General features: G+C 43.5%; 1 protein-coding gene across 4 annotated transcripts in view; it reads right to left on the bottom strand.

Moving 5' to 3' along the window:
- Window positions 1-7,442: 7,442 nt before the first annotated feature.
- The window catches only part of STARD13 (StAR related lipid transfer domain containing 13), a 312,386-nt gene continuing 303,247 nt past the window's right edge, over window positions 7,443-16,581 (bottom strand). For all 4 annotated transcript variants that reach the window (XM_026843968.1, XM_026843959.1, XM_026843976.1 and 1 more), the window contains 4 exons: window positions 16,081-16,302; window positions 13,981-14,198; window positions 10,718-10,894; window positions 7,443-10,362 (listed from right to left, as the gene is read on the bottom strand). In XM_026843968.1, the coding sequence (XP_026699769.1) occupies window positions 10,245-10,362; window positions 10,718-10,894; window positions 13,981-14,198; window positions 16,081-16,302 (735 nt within the window). In that variant the 3' untranslated portion in view covers window positions 7,443-10,244. The remainder of the gene's footprint in view (window positions 10,363-10,717; window positions 10,895-13,980; window positions 14,199-16,080; window positions 16,303-16,581) is intronic.

The raw sequence follows: 16,581 nt of genomic DNA on the forward strand, positions 1-16,581 counted from the left end.
TGTGATCAGACTGTGGGCTGTGGGGCACTTCCGTTCAATATCCACGTGTGAGCGATGATCTGGCACTTCCCCGTCACCATCTGTGCGGCTAGAGCAGAAATGCCGACAGCAGCAAGGACTTGGAGCAGAGGGGACTCCATAGTCAGGCTACAAAAACAGCTAATGGGAGGATGGGATTGTATTTTCTGAAGAGCAACTAGAGTCTGCATGTGATGAATGTTAACATGCAGTATCTTATCTAGACTCTTTTCTTGATTTTAACCTTGGTTTTAGAATCAAATGTGGTTGGCAGTTTGCTCAACACTCCAGATCAAACATGTTGTAAAATACAAAATTATAATTTTATTCAAAATATATTTGTGAAGTGAGTGCAAAACTTCTGTTTTATTTCTTGAAAAGTTTGTACAGAGTGACTGTGGAAAAGATGCCTTTGCTAAATGAAAGAATGTATGTTATATTGTTTTTATAACAATCTCAGAAACGAAATAAAGATACTGTACGTAGCAAATTGTAATATGATCTTACTGTTTATTCTCTTCGATTTCTTTGTCTGCAACAAGAAGTACGGAGTACCTTAGAGGATATCATGATAACGCTGCAAGGAGTTTGTGCTTTTGTGTTTGTTTTTCCAGTGCTACATAAATAACTTTTGTTGGAGATTGCTGGGGCCTGTATCTAAACAGTTTTTTTCAGCAGACCTAGAGTTTTGGAGGGGTTTTAGTTCTTTGATTTTTTGTTGTTGGGTTGGATTTTTTTTTTTCCAGAGTGACTTGCTATTTAAAAAACCTGTGAAAGCAACCATACCAATATAAGAGTCTTTTGCAGTATCTTATTCCGTAGTGACACTGCAGTAAATTAGACAGCTGTTCTATTCCAGTAGATTTTCTCACTGGCTTGAGGGATTTTGTGAGCATAGTTGGGGTGCTAAGGAATCAGTTTGTCACATCCTTGTTAAACATCCTAAGGAAAGTAAATGGTAGGTTAAAGGAGGTGGGAGTAAGGAACAAGATTATTTAATGGTACAGTGGCCATACAAGTGTCATCATGTTTCAACATACAACTTGCCCTTCAGTTTTCTCTTTGCATTACATTCATTTGCTTTTGAGTAACTTCTTAAAAAGCTATATTTGGTCTGCTTGCAAAAACCCCTTAGGTGAAAATGCCCTTACTCAGGGCCAAGAAATCAGTTTAAGGTGCTAGATTTCAGCTTGAGCTGAGAAAGTTCAGTCTTGTTCCTACTTCACTCATGCAAAGCCGAGAAGAGGAGGCGAGAAAAGGAAAGAGGAAAGCTCTTCCTGTCTTTGATGTGCCACTCATGGATTGCCAAACCACTCTTTGCCGGCCGTGGCTGGTGCTGGCCAGTTAAGCCCACCCTTTTTAAGAGATTGGAAAAAAAGGAATAATGAGGTGAGATGAAAGTGGCAGGGTCCAACATATCAGAGACTTATTTTGTTTCATGAGTTGAACAGAAATACCACTCTCTGTCAAACTGTTCTGAGAAAATTAAGATCGTTAAGAAACCAGAAAGTTGAAATAACAGCAGCCTACAGCCAAGACACTTGTGTGTGCTGACATTTTGCTGGCTGTTATTTTGTGATGCTTTGTGTGTTTGTGAAGGAGTGGCAAAAGGGCCAGCGAGGCAGAGAGAAGCCAGGGAAAATACTAATGAGACAGGGCAGAAAAGCCACAGGCACAAATGGATGCGCAAGTTCCTCGCTCTGGGTGCTAAGGGAACACTCCCCTCATGTGGGGATGGGCCATGGGACTTTGAATATTCTTTGTTAAAAAAAAAAATCTACTCTGAAAATGCTCTGTCTCTGATGTTTGTCCCTTAATGATATACCTCCTACATGATGAATTTTACTGTCAAAAGCCTTTTCCTCTTTGCAAGAGTTACAACACAACACAGCAAAGCATCATTATCTGGTCCCAGATCTGAGCTCATCCCAATGTGTTTCTGGCTCAAGTCTCAGGAGGCCCATGGGGGTCTGAGGTGCAGAGGGAAAGCAGGCACTGGCGGGTGGGAGAGGGAGGCCAGTTGCTGTCAATGGAATGGAGCAAAGCAGTGGGAATGACAACAGTGATGTTTTTTAAATATTGCAAATTCACATAAAGTCCGATTAGTTTCCACTTCGAGTCTTTTCTCTTAGTGGGCAGAGTTTCTTCCTTACTAAGAGAGTAACATAGAAGACTTCTGATTTTCTTTGGGCAGGGAAGGATGAGTTTTAACTCTTCCCCCCTAACCTGGGATGTACAATGTACTTCTCACTGATTTTCATGGCATCAGTCCTTGCAGGGAAAGAGAGAACCTGGGCAGAGCCTTCTCAATCCCACCTGTTTGGCTTTTAGGAGCTCCAAGCTGGAGCTTCCCCTTGGGGCTGTGCTTGGGGTGCATGTACAGGCCAGAGTGGTGCCGAGCCCCAGGTGCCTCCCGAGCAGGACACGCGGTGGGGCCCGGAGGAAGAGCAGAGCTGGTGCCGCGTCCTGGCAAGATGCTGGCCCACACGGCGGCTTGGCTCTCGGCAGCGAGCTGGCTGTTGCATTGCCACCTTCTGCGCTCAGGGCTCTGTAACAGGCTTTCGGCAGTGCTGTAAACCAGCAGGGCTGCACAAACACAACACCTGACCCAAGAAATCTGGTTTTCCTCCCGCCGGAGGGAACCGCGAATTGGCCGAGTGTTTCGTTCAAGAGGTGTAACGGTATAAACTACCTGCGCTGTAAAGTTTTATGAGGTGACAAAGTTTTGTAGTCTGGCAATAGTGCAGTAGAGCTGGAGGCCATCAGATGCCCTGCCAGGAAAGGGAGGGGAACAAGCCATGGAGGAGGACTTCCCGGCAGGCTTCAGACTCTTCAGGCAGCCCAGAGGGTGCCCTGAGAGGTACGAGGCAGCCGGCCCTCCAGCCTGGGACAGGCATGATCCAGGGACTTAGTGCTGCGTGGAGAATGGAGTAGGGCCAGCTCCAGCTCTCTCATAACCCTCTTGGGCGTGTGGTTATTTATATTTAGGCTATGAAATGGGGAGCTAAATATCAAGGTATGACATAGGTATGCCAGGGCATATGGTTTATTTAGAAGACAAAATACTGTTTAAAGGCCTTACAGGTTTTTTGTTGATAGCTATTACTTTGCAGCAACCCTTCTGCCTCTCTTTCGCCACTAGGATCAGATAGGTCTTATTTCCAAAAGCTGAGACAATAAATGCTCATAAAGTAAGCTGCTAGTATTGCAGTCATCTCTCCCAGCACGAGCTTTTAAGTCCACTTCTGATAGAAGTCTGTGAATTTTATACACATTTGTAACTCATTTATCTGTCACATTGCTTCAGGATTCGTGAGCGGATATTGCCTTTCCTTGCACCTCGCAGCAGGAGGTGGCGGGGTCTTGCACTCGGCAGCACATGGTTGCTCCTGCTTGGTATTCACAGGCACATTCATCCAGCTGGTGAAATATTATTATTGGGCTGGAAGAAAAATAATGTAACCAAGCTCTTATTATTTTTTTTTCCTTTTATCTGTTTGGTCATATTAATGTGAGATAATCATTATATAAATGCACAGGAGATGCAGTCAAGGACACATTCATTTTTAAAGTCCTCCAATGCTCTTGTACTTCAGTCATTCATCTTCTGTCTTTAATTACAGCAAGTGATCTCAGAGGCACTTAAAAGATTAAATTACTCAATTATTTGAAAAACCCAAACGCAATAACTGTATCTCTTTTCTGATAAATACCAGTGATTGCTGGAAAAGGTTGCCCAAGGCAAGAAACACAGGGAGGCCAAGGAGGCCATATTGTAACATTCTGACTTAGCCCAGTGATACTACCCATTTAATTTTTCATTATTTGCAACCATTATTTTTATTTACATTGATAATAACCACAAACTTTTCCATTGCTGTCCTGGTGGTTTCAGCTATGTGATGAATGTCACTGCTCAGCTATTTATAAGTGTCCTGGCATCTCCTTGAATGTGGAGAGAATGACATGAGACCACTGGGTGATAAACGCAGCTCAAAATGACATAAGGCCATGTCTGGGCATGAGCATGGCCAGGCAGTAAACCCCATTCAAGGTGATGATTGTGGATGGAGTTTGGTCCAGTGTTTGGGAAGGGTATGTAATTAAAACACATGGGGTGGCTCACTCCATGTTGGGGTGGGTTCACCACTGGCAGGGCTGGGTGTGCATCAGTGCCGTGCCGGTGGGCAGTCGCTCAGGCTCTGCAAGCTTGTGGGAAGTGGGAAGAATGGCCTGCCAAAAGCTGGCTCTGAAATGGTGCTCTCACCGTCCCACGGCACCAGGACCACGCTGTTGGTTACTCTGTGTGTGGGCATTGCCATCAAGGCTGTGACAATGCATCTGCAGCAGCAGAGCTCATCCTTCCTCACCTGAAGCCCTATTGCTCACCAGATATCCCCAGATACAGCCACCGAAGAATGGAAAGTTTTCCCTAAATCATTTTTTTTACCTCTTTTGCAAAGCAGCTGACACATGATGAGTCCAACTCTGCCAGACTGGGTAAGGGGTGCAGGCTGGTGTTATCCTTCCTCCCTGGGCTAGGAGGAAAGGGGCGTGACTCTTCAGAGAGGTAGAAATCCAGGCTAAAGAACTAAAATCCTGCACTTTCTCTTCATACGCCCAGTTCTGAGTTCCTGTCCCATCAGGAGCCAGCTGACACGGCAAAACACTGGGGCAGCTGTGAACCCAGGGTGACCTGCACTTACAGCCATGCTGGGCTCCTCAGTTGTACTGGTTAGCCAGTAGCATGGCACAAAGATGTGTGTTTGGTGTTGATAAACAAACTCTCTGCTTTCAGCTACCCCCATGGCAAGTCTCTAAGCTGGAAGAGTCTGGGGGAAAAGGACTCACTGTTTATGGTCAAGCCAGACCAGCTGTGGTGCTTCTGGTCCTACTGCCATGAAGACCAAGCCTGGCTGGAGTCAATGAGATGCAGTGGGGTGGCTGAGCAGGCTGGCAGACCCTGAGCTGCTGCCCTGCGTGGGTCTGGGGTCAGGCTGCATGCAAGCACCCAGCCAGCATCTGTCCTGCACGCGTGGCGTGGCACTGCTGGCCAGCAGATGCTGCTGAGAGGGTTACTGTCATCTCCTCTGCCACCTGTGGTTCCCACGTTTATTTAATTAAAAAAAAAAAAAAAAGAAAGAAATTCGATATGCATATTCTCAAGGAAAAGGAGTCATTCCAGGAAGGAGCAGGCCAGGCGTGGAGTGGGGGGGACACAGATGGCCTTGTGGCTAATTTGCTCCCATAAATCGCAAGCTGTTGCAAATCCTCACTGTAGCATGTGCTGGCTCTGTGTTTCAGCCATGTGTCTGTCTCAGAGCTGCTATGAGCAGGTGAAGGAGAAAGAGCAGAGTCTGCAGTTTTAGAGTGAGTTTCCCTGGTGCCTTTTGCAGAATCAAGTATTTTGATTAAGAAATAAACCATAATCCTCTAGCTGGCTGCCAGCAGAGCTCCATGCAGCTGCTCTGGCCAAGCAGGGCAGTCTCCTGCTAGAGCAGAAGCTCTTGCTTCAGCTTTTTTCTTGTTAAAGTGCAGTCACAGCTGGGACCCCATCCTGTCTCCTTACAAACTGCTGCCAATGAACTTCACACTGTAGTTCAAGTCTCTGCTCAAGGTAAAGGGCAGTTCACTGCATTCAAACCGCAGCTGCCTTTAGCCTCCCCATCTTGCCATACACCCTCCCCAGGAGAGGATAGAAAGCCTCAACTTGTCATTACAGTGGAAGCACCTGTGAGGTAGTACAGGCTCAGGTTTTATTCTGCTCTTGCCTTCCTGCCTCCTTGGAAGAGAGAAGCAGAAATGATCTCGCCCTGGAGTTCTGTTCCTCGCATGGGGCATGGAACAATTGCAGACTTGAGCCCTGGCAGGTGGGCAATGCCTTGGCTCCCCCCATTGCAGCTGGGGCTGGGACCATTGACCGTTTGGTTATGATCACCCTGTCCCACCCCTGTCCCCGTGGCCTCCTGTGCAGCCCATAGGCAGGAGGAAGCAGCATGCCGGGGCTGGGCACAGGCTGGAGCCCAGCCTGCAGACAGGCACGCAGGGACTGAGCAGGGATGATGGCGTGGTGGGTTCAAGAGCTAGGCTTAGACAGCGGAAGGGCTACCTATGGAAGGTCAGTAGTAAGGTAGCAGGGTAGAAATCCTAGCTTCAGGGTCAAAGGGGTGGAAGGAGGCAAGTGTCCTTTTTCTGCAAGAGATGCTAACCTTCGTCAGAGACATAGAGGCTCTGGTGTCTGGGTCCTGTTGTGGATTAGGGAGGTTATCTGGGACTGTGCGAGGCCTCCCCAACATTAGCCTATAAAAGAGAGGCAAATCATTATCTGCAGTGTTGTACTGTTTTTCCAGTTGTTTACTCATTAACCCAGACCCACTGCTCTGTGTTAGCCCTCGAGTTCCACATACCCGTGTGCTTGCTGAGCTGACTTTCTTGCACACTGAAGCAGGGCAGTCTACAGCCACAGGTGGGATCTGCTGTGCATCCATTGCTGCTTTGGGGGAAAATGTTACCTTTCTACATAGTATAGCTAAGTGACCCATGATATTGAGCATCACAATTTAAATCTTAGCTGAAACTTCAGTGCTGTTTGCCCTGACAGTCTGTTTGCCCTGTCATTGCTGCAGGTTAGGTGTGAGGGAGAAATGGGAATGAAAGCACATCACATACTACTGTATTTTTTTTCAAGAAAGGACAGATTTACACAGCTGACCATGTCTGCCATGGCTGAGAATTGGAGAAAAGTGTTTCCTTTCAGTCCAAAGTTAAATACTGAGCTTTCCCTTAATAGTGGGACATAAGGGCTTATCCCCCCCCACCCCCCCCAGACGGTCTCTCATAGGAGACTCCCTGCTCAGCATCCTGTTTCTGAGACTGCTTTTGATAATTCAGGAGACAATTGGAGAGATACAGGCCCATCCAAAGGGACATTTATTCCATCTATAGATACATGTAAGACAAACCACAGGAATCACTATCCTGCTGTTGCATCTTTTTCTCTTTTGTAGTGGCTTGATGGATTTGAGATGACTGACAACATGAACGCAACATTCAGCATCCAGCTCCACAGTCACTCTTATGAACCTAGACTTAGTTTATTCACAAGAATATGGATGCAGAAACATACTTTAATTAAGTGGGAGTCAGGGTTATAAACACTATTAAGGACCTGAGTTTAACACTTCTCAAGCTAGCCATCCTAGCTTAATGGCTTCTTTGGAAAACAATCTTTGCCATGAAGCTCCTGCATACTTAAGGACACTATATGATAAGATAATGGACAACAACATAAATTTTGAACCTAAAATCATTATTGAAGACCCATATCAGCACAGTTTAGTCGATAGCAGGTTACAATAAAGAAAGATCCTAAAAGTACTGTTTCTTGTGCCAATGGATGAAATGAGCACACACAGGAAACAGGATTCTTTAGTGTATGCAAATTTATTCAACTCTGCAATTATTTATTTACAACTAATGACTGATACCAACAGATGAGGTAAAAATATGAGGTATTGATATGAGTATAACATTTAAAAATGCAATTACCATAATGTATTCTCAATGGCAATGTAACAATACAAAATACTGTGGTAGCTGAATGGTAGACATGGCATAATGTGCATTTTAAAGAAATCTTATTTCATTGATACATGGCTTAGAGATGCCAGAAGCACATGACAGAGCTTCTGCAAGGGTAGGAGGACAACCCTACCTTGCTATTGGTGGCATGTGGCAGAGGGCTCCTTCTAGCTGAGCAATGACTTGTCAGACAGGATAAAACCATGTCCAGGTTTTCCCTTCATTTCCTTAAGAAATTATTTACTGTTATTATTGCCATTCCCAGAGACAGAAATTCTGTGTCCATTAATACTGAGGCACTATTGTATTCATTTATGCAAACTAATGTAGCAGAAGTGCTCTAATTGCTCATGTTTTGGAAAACAGCCGGCATGAAACCTGCTGCCATGGCTACAGGCGTTTGGGAGGAGGTGCTGCTTTCTGGGATGGCAATTCTGCTGAAACCAGGGGAATGTCCTTGTCCCACCAGCTTGTGAGCCTCCACTGGCTCCCAGGAAGGGTGGACCTGGGCAGTGGTGGTGGCTTGCAGCTGGCTGGTGACTGCCAGACCTCAACACGGCCATGCAAGAGTGTGAGTGCTCCCCTATCTTTAAGACTTAAAACCATACAATAGTTGCACATTGCCACTATTGTTGGTGAGAAACTCAAGGCAGGGGCTCATGGGCAGCCAACCTCCCTGATCCTATGAGTTGCACAATAAAACATGGGTGAGACAGCTCATGGGGGAAGAAGAGTGACTTTCTGGGGGTCCTGCTGCTCCACGGGGACATCCTGCTGCATCACCCTGGACCTGTCTGCCCTGAGCTCCCACAGGCTTTCTTCCTTGGATTACAGGGCTGTCTCCCACCAGCACAGCCCTTGCATGTGTGCATGATGGCACGTGGGACCGTGCTCTAGCAGCTATCACGGACTGCACATGGTCCACCCCATAGCCGCTATTCCTGGGGCAGATTCAAAGTACTGGCTTTGAAGAGACTTCCCCTTTACTGAATCAGGGCAGGAAACTGTAGCTTCATGTATGAAATGCATCCTGCTGAATTGACCACATACTAAATCTTAGTGGATTTTGTTGGAAGGACTGAGCTAAAACACTGGCTATGAATGACTCAGCTGGTTTATGCAGCAATAAATAAAGTCAAAGTGAACAAATGCGATTAATGAAGATCAGTATTAACAGGCTTGTACATTCTTATTGAATCACAGATGTAACATCATTTTTGGTCTTAGGTTAGTTAAAAATAAAACAGAACCCTGCCTCAAAGGTAACATTGACAAATTATTATTACTTTTAAAGCATTCTTCCATTAGCAAAATAATAGGTCCCTGAAAATGAAATTATATAATAGGCTTAAATGGCTCCTACTCCTCATAGTCAGGGGCTAATCCTGCTCCCACCAGTGCCTACAGAGGCAGGATCACACAGATCAGTGCAATATAATATGAAAATGCTTGCTGTTACTGTGAAAGCAATCTTTCCAAGCATAGTCTGCATTTAGTCTTTTAAATCTTCAAGATATATTTAAAAGCTTAAAAAAGTTTACTTATTTGTATAGTAAGAATATTAAAAGGCATGGTATTCATCTGCATGTCTTTGTGTCCACTGGATGTGGAAAATCTGCTTTGGAGTTTCTTAACAATTAGCCATCTCTGTGGGAGAAGGAGAGAACAACACAGAAACACTTACTCAGAACCCAGACAAAACGCTAAAAAAAAAAAAAAAAAAAAAAAAAAAAAAGTTTACAGCTTAATAACTTACCAGTCTGATTTCAGACACCTCGGTACACATAGCGTTATCTCGTACTCTCCAAGAATGAGCAGTTACTTGGAACACTGCACATAGTGAGGGTCTCTAGCGGCAGATATGCCATTAACTAAGGCAATAGGTAAGTTTTCAACACCTTGTACTAACAGTCCCAATTCTGCTGCTGAATATGAAATGTCTATCTCGGTTACATTTCCATGTATTTTATTTGGTGAAACTAATCCACTCCTCATTATTTTTAAACATACAGTAACCTCCTCCTTCCTTAGTTCTTTTACTTCTTCCTACATCTATTTCTAGGTACCTTCTCACAGCATACACAAACACAAAACATATTTGAGAACAAGCATTTCTGTTATCACATGGATTATGCCTGGTAGCCCTGTGATAATAGCAAACACAGCTTATGTAGCAGTGACACACTAAGAAACAAGTGACAGATTCACTTAAGGTCCAACTGATGCAAGTGATTTGCACTGAGTTATATACAAAATAATTAATTTATACATATACATATATATAGATAAAATATAAATATATACATACTGTACATAATTTATTTACAATTAAAATATGCTTCTTAGAAGCCTTTAAATACCAGAGTTATGTAACACACAATAGCAATAGTCTGATTTTAAAGTAATAATGATAAAAGCTCTTTGAAGAAATGTTTACTCCAGTAACTGAAATTAATACAGAAAGGATGTGGCGAGGGGAGATGAAGTCTCCAGAGTAAAAGAACTTTCCTATAAAATTCCTGTTTCAGCTTTGTACAGACCCAGGTCTGGTCAGATTCCTGCAGCTTAAATAAGATCTTTGCTTTCAGTATTTCTGTTCTGTGCCAGACCCCAATTTACGCTCACATGCTCCCAGGAACACTTCCTCAGATTTTTGTTTCTGGTCCCTCGGCAATCAGAGGCTGAAATGAGTTTCTGATTCTGGCAACTTCTGCAGCACACAGATGTCCAAAGCCTTTGTTGTACCACTCTGGGGAATGTCCTCTGAAGAAATGGAATGAGAATTATTGAGAAACTCAAATACTCAAGAAATACGCCCCACAGGAACAGGCTTGCTATGCTTCCTACTCCCCGCTGCCTATGGTGGTGGTGACTCAAATACTTGTTACTGTAAGCATACTCTGAAGTTCTCCCTTATAGAAATCAAATAAGCAGATAATATTTCTATGATCACATCATAACAGTGGGAGATGCTGAGTGGAGAAATGAGTCTGCAGCATGACTCCAAAGCAGCCAAGCTACACTGACCATGTCCTCTGTTCCCAACACCTCCCCTCCCTGAGCTGGAGCGTTTTGCCCTGCTGAATGGAGATCTGCTTTTTGCAGGTGGGATACTTACTTTAGATCAATTCTGCAGATGTGGGTCAGCCTGGCTTTTCCTGAGCCACAGGGCTCTATCAAGTACTGAGAGTCCATCACGATGGCTCGCACAGCTCCCAGAAGAGGAGCCTCTTCATGCTCCACAGAGATGGCAACCAGCATGCACGTCCCCTTTGGCAAATCTGTTCTCCATGTCCTGCAGCAACACATTCAAGATGGAATCACTTTAGTAATCGAACTTTTGGGCACACAAGTAAGAACCAGAATTAAAGTTACAGTTTGCTTGTCTGCCTATCCTTGTTGTTGCCGGCAATGCTACTGGACTGACTTAGGGGAGTCCCGGTTCGGAGTCTGATCATGATGTGGAATGGCCACCCATCTACAGTGCTGCAGGCTTCAGGTAGAGTTTCGCTTCTTTACATTTATGTATTAAGAGGGCATGATACAGACATTTGCAGACAGACAGAAGTTTTGGAAAGGAGATAAAGGGAGCATAAGCCATCCACCAAAGGCTGAACTGTTGCATTGCACCCATGCAGACTTACAGAACAATAAATACAGTAGCACAGCAAAAAATCCCCACTATTGCCCACATTGACTGCTGAAATTCCCAGGTGTTTCAAGGGCATCGGAATTGAAAACAAAATGTCCTTTCATTTTTTATCCTCTCCCAAGTTTCTAGCCTCTCTTACATACTGCAGAAGTTTTCCATCAAGTTCAGAACACCTAGACTTTAATAATTAACATTTTTTTCTTCTGTAAGCATTCTCAACACATTCTGGTGTCTCACATCCTTCTCATCTGCCTTGAATCTCACAGGATGGTTTCTCTGCTCTTTCCTATGCTGTGGGAAGAAATGAGAAATTCCCACTGTGCTGTGTAATAATGTGCACCATCTTGCCATGGACTGACACAGGGATTATGCTATCTTGGGAAGTATCATGTTTTAGCAGGTAAGCTGCTTTCAAGAACTGATGAAGTTTGGACTTCAGCAGGTAATTTTAACATTCTGCATTTTTCTTGTATGAAACTGAGCTGTTATTCAAGTCACTGCAGGAAGATACTGACTTCAGAAGATTTTACATGCGTCTGTGCATTAATAAAAATGATGAGCTATCTTGACAGAAGAAACACATGGAGAGTACGAAATCACATCTCAGATCTACTGTGAAATGCTGAACCATCTATCGTGAATGCCTACACAGTGCTTAGATATGACCATATCATTCTGGTAACTACGTGGCACTTGGGCCATTTGTGAAGTGGAAAACTATGTATCCCAGAGACTGCAGAAGACTTGATTCCTATTCCCAGTTATATGGATTTAGGTCAGTTTCTGTACTTCTCTAAACATCTTACAGTAATAAAAACAGGCAGGGCACCTAACTCAGAGATACTGTGATACTTAATAAACATTAAATGTTTGAGGAATCTTTAAGGAAATGGCAACTGAAAGCTGCGTCAGATCCCAGGCATATAAAACATTGCCTCTATCCTCTTGCCATTACAGTCTTTACAGTCTACTAAAACCAGTCTAATTCCCTTGTTATGACTGTCCAATTGAAAAAAAAACCAAAACCAAGAAAACGAACTAAGTTTATCATTTCACAGCCAAAAGTTTGACTGGGAAGGAGAAAATTGATGTCTGTTAAAATATGTTTATTCATGTCCCTAGAGGTGAATTATAATTTCATTCTTCACTTCTTACCAATCATAAGGTCCCAAATTGACTGAGATATCACTGGCTAACCTTGCTCTAGACTTAATAATATAAATCAAGAGAGATAAACAACAGAATCTGACAGATTTGCCTGATGACTGTTCTCAGCCCTTAAAAACCCACCAGGATTCAGTTTTATGATATGTATTTCAGTCCTTGGGGGTCATTCTGCCTGGTTTAGTGAAAAGAATGAGAACTCAATGGTAAGATTTTTCTTTAACTGATGTGACTGCACAGCAGGTCTTTAAAAAACATAAACCACCATGAAACCTAATAGTGAACTAAGTGACAAATAAGAGGACAGAATTACGGTCATCAAAACCTCCCTGCTGCTCCCAGATGATCTTCTTGGTGCTATGCGGAGGGCCAAATTTATCACTGGTTTGAGTCAATAATATTATATAAGAAAAATAATTATAAAGTAATTAATTTAGCCTGGCATACTGTGAGAAGGCAAGAGAAATAGAGTAATGGGAGGACTGGTGTTTTAACATTATAAAGAACTTACAGAAAACATTTTTTAAATCTTCCCCTAAGAGTGCCAATAATTCTTCCATTATACCGACAGTATCTGCATGTTATCATTCTCTAAGAGAATACTGAAGTTCATAAAAGGGATGTACTATTATAATTATATTTTATTGGGCTCATCTTTTTCCTTCAATCTTTGTTCCCTCTAATAAAATTCTGACTCACTGGACTATTTCCTTTGTCAAAGCTGCTTAGTATTTCTCTGGCACATCATTTAAATCAAAGAAAGCAGAGACCAAGAATGGGAATGCACAAAATCATCCTGAAATAAATAACTGTAGGACTGACCCTGTAAGTGAAATATGTCAGCAGCTCCACAATAGCTCCTAGCAAGCAAAGGGCCAGGATTTCAAAGGCAGAAGGTGCATAAGAGGATTTTTTTTTTCTGTCTGTTCTGTACAGGCAGGTAGACAATGGCAGAACTGGGATTGAATTTAGAATATTGATACACAGCTATACATCTATTTGAGAGATGTCATCCCCTGGAAGACAGTTAGAATACATATCTACTGCTCCTTTCTGTTCTTTTCCACACTAACATTTTTATGGGTTAGCATTTCTTGGGTCTACAAAGACTCCAACTGCGAATCTAAAATAATAACTTATATAGAGACCGTATAACAACCTTAGCTTAAAAGCATCACTATCTTCTCTACTAAACACTTGGCTCTCAAAAATCAAACAGATGTCTCCAGAGAACAGCAAAAGCAGTGTAAAAAACAATTGGGTTCTATTTATGCTGTTTTGACAACAAACAAAGCTAAGAGAGAACAGCAGCTATTATCAGACATCTGTTCTAAGGAAGAACTTATATTTATGGCCTCAGGAGTACGTGCTGCTCAAATTACATCAGAGAAAAGGTCACTATGCTCTAGGTGTGCAATATTAATTCAGTCTGAGAAATCAACACTGCTGCCCAGAAGTAGAGTTCTCAAAGCACAATTATACAGATGTGAAGACTGAGGCGAGGCCAGATCTTCCTTGTATGCACTGCAGGAAGAAAAGGTACTGGAGAACTGCCCTTAGCTTACCTCAGAATGACAAAGTCTCGGACGGGATGAGGAGCCATGCTGTTCAAAACATACTGGTAAACTTCTGTCTGCTTGTCCAGGCTCTCAACCACCTTCCACTGCAAGAAGTCCTCATCCCAGAGGTGACGTTCTCTCAGTACTCGGTTCAGGACAACTGATGGGGGGGCTTCAACTTCCACTGAGGCTTTCCAAAGCCTTAGTGGGTTCCCATCCCCAACCTGGAGTAAAACAACAAAGAACATGATTCATATGCCTATGTTCAGCAGAGGATAACTGAGGACAAAATCTTGATATGGATAGCTTACTTTAGCTTAAGAGCATGCATATTTCCCTGCTACTCATCACAATTATTGCTATTGGTGACGCTCTACTGCATGTAAAAACATATGCATACTAGTCCTGGATGGAAAACTGAAGTGATAGATTACTTCTACTATTATACCAGTGGACCAGGTCCCATAGTGCCAGTGGAATTACTGTATTATTTCTGAAGTGACAGACACTTTTTCAATCCCAAGCATCCTAAGTGTAATGAAGAATATTAGTGTACAGAAGTAAAAACAGATGAAAGGGGAGACTGAAACCCTAGGCTGAAATAAAGCTACCACCTTGGGCAATCTAATGTACTAGCTGGGACTGAGGGTCTAATAACCCTCTTGGTTAATTGGTGGAAGAGCAGAACATATGTCGATTCAGTATGTGTCAGGTACACAGATGTTTGCTCCTCAAAATAGCTGCAAGGGAGGTATTGGGAAAATGCTTTTCAAAGAAGGAACACACAAACTGCTTGCTAACACTTCCTAGCTCACAGTTCCCGTTACTTGTTACACCTCCACAGCATGCAATAAGGGGAGCAGAAAGTGCTGGGCTATGCACAAGATGAATATACTAAATTCCACACATACAGCTTTTCTTCATGGTTTTAGGGGTCATATTTCAGGCAGCAAACAAGTTAACTGTAAGCACTGGATCTTGCCAGCCCTGCTTTTCTAACCCCTCCCTACCCTGGCATCCTCACATACCAGTTCCAGCACCTCCCACAGACACACTATTGTGACCCCAGAAACCTACCTTCCACCCCTCCCACCTTAAATTATCATATGTTTTTATAATTTCTTCTCTCCAGAGCTCTCAGTTCCCCAGTCCCCCTCCCCTAGAGCCCCAATCCCCTCTGGAGCCTCACACGTCCTTGACCCCAGACCTGTGCATGCCCCTGTTCACTCCCTCCCACAACTTACTACCACCTGAGCCCTGTCACTCGCTCCTCCACCTCCTTCAGAGAAGCTGGCTACAAATCAGAGTAACTGATTTCTTTCCCCTAACAGAGAGGTTGTGCTTTCCCAAACAGGGGTAGTGCTGCCTCCTGCCTCCTCATCATCCAGATCCTACCCTCCTCCCTGTGTCCTTCCCCTACCTAACTAGGGCCAGCCACCCCCAATCCAACCCCTCCTCTTTCTAGCTGCTGCTGATTTGTAGACCTCTATTTTACCATTGCATTTCAGCAGCCCTGAACTCTACTGTCTGCAGGGAACTTGCAGCACCCTCCTCCTGGCTGCAGCAGTCTGGCTTTTCCTGCAGAAGTGATGGAGCCTGGCACAACTTCAGAAATTTTAATAAAAGTTGCACATATCAAACATCCACTAGAAACAAGGACAAGAGGATCAGGGATAAAACTGGCCATATGGCTGCCCTGGCTAAATAAAGGAGTGGGCAACCTGAAGAGATTTTTAATACTTATATTCTGACTGTGTTCTCCAAACTACTGCCAAACTACAGGAGATGGACAGAAATTTTGTCTGTCCTCCAGTCCAAGAGCTTACCCAGGTAATGTTATCTGTTGTTTGAGATCTCAGCTCGCTCCCTGATTGCCACTTTATTTTGGAGACCTTAGCTTGCTTTGTGTGCCTTTTCCTGGAACGTCATACCTGAATCACTACTGTATTACATTTTAAACTTCTTTTGGTAAATCTTTTTTTAAAAAAATCACGTGCCTCACCAGACAGAAGGGTAGGTATTTAGCCATGCAACAAATCAGGGTGTCCCATAGGCTGTATTTTCTTTTGGTTTCTCTACTGCTTCTTCCACATCTCCCTAGGTTACCTTTTTGTAGGCGAGCTCTGTGTTCTCTATACTGGAACATGTGACCCATCCTTTGAATTTCTCTTTTGCTTCTTTCTGAAGATTCTGCATGAGGCTTTCCAGGTACATCTGATAGTTCCCTCCTTCCTCATCCACTTGTTTCCCAAGCTCATCCAGGGTGGGAGAATGCACTTCTGCATCAACATAGGAGTTTCGGGACTGGGTCACCATCTCGTGTGGGATCTGTGCCACAGAAGGGAGCGAAAACATTCTGTTGAGAACTTTTTCTTCAGGCAATGTGTTTCTAGGCTGATGGACCATTCAGCATCCAATTTCAATGAGCCCATGATCTGTAACTTGGGTACCTATTTCTGTCTTTGCTTCTCATGCAAGGTGAGAAATCAAAGTAGTATAATGAAACAGCCCATGGCTCAGAATAGCACTACTCATGCAGAACTGTATTAGACTGATCAACTGTATGTCAATACACCTGTGTTATTCCTCTAGCGACACCCCACCCCC

Source organism: Athene cunicularia, assembly GCF_003259725.1.
Source record: "Athene cunicularia isolate RWA chromosome 1 unlocalized genomic scaffold, athCun1 chr1_part1, whole genome shotgun sequence".
NCBI lineage: Eukaryota > Metazoa > Chordata > Aves > Strigiformes > Strigidae > Athene > Athene cunicularia.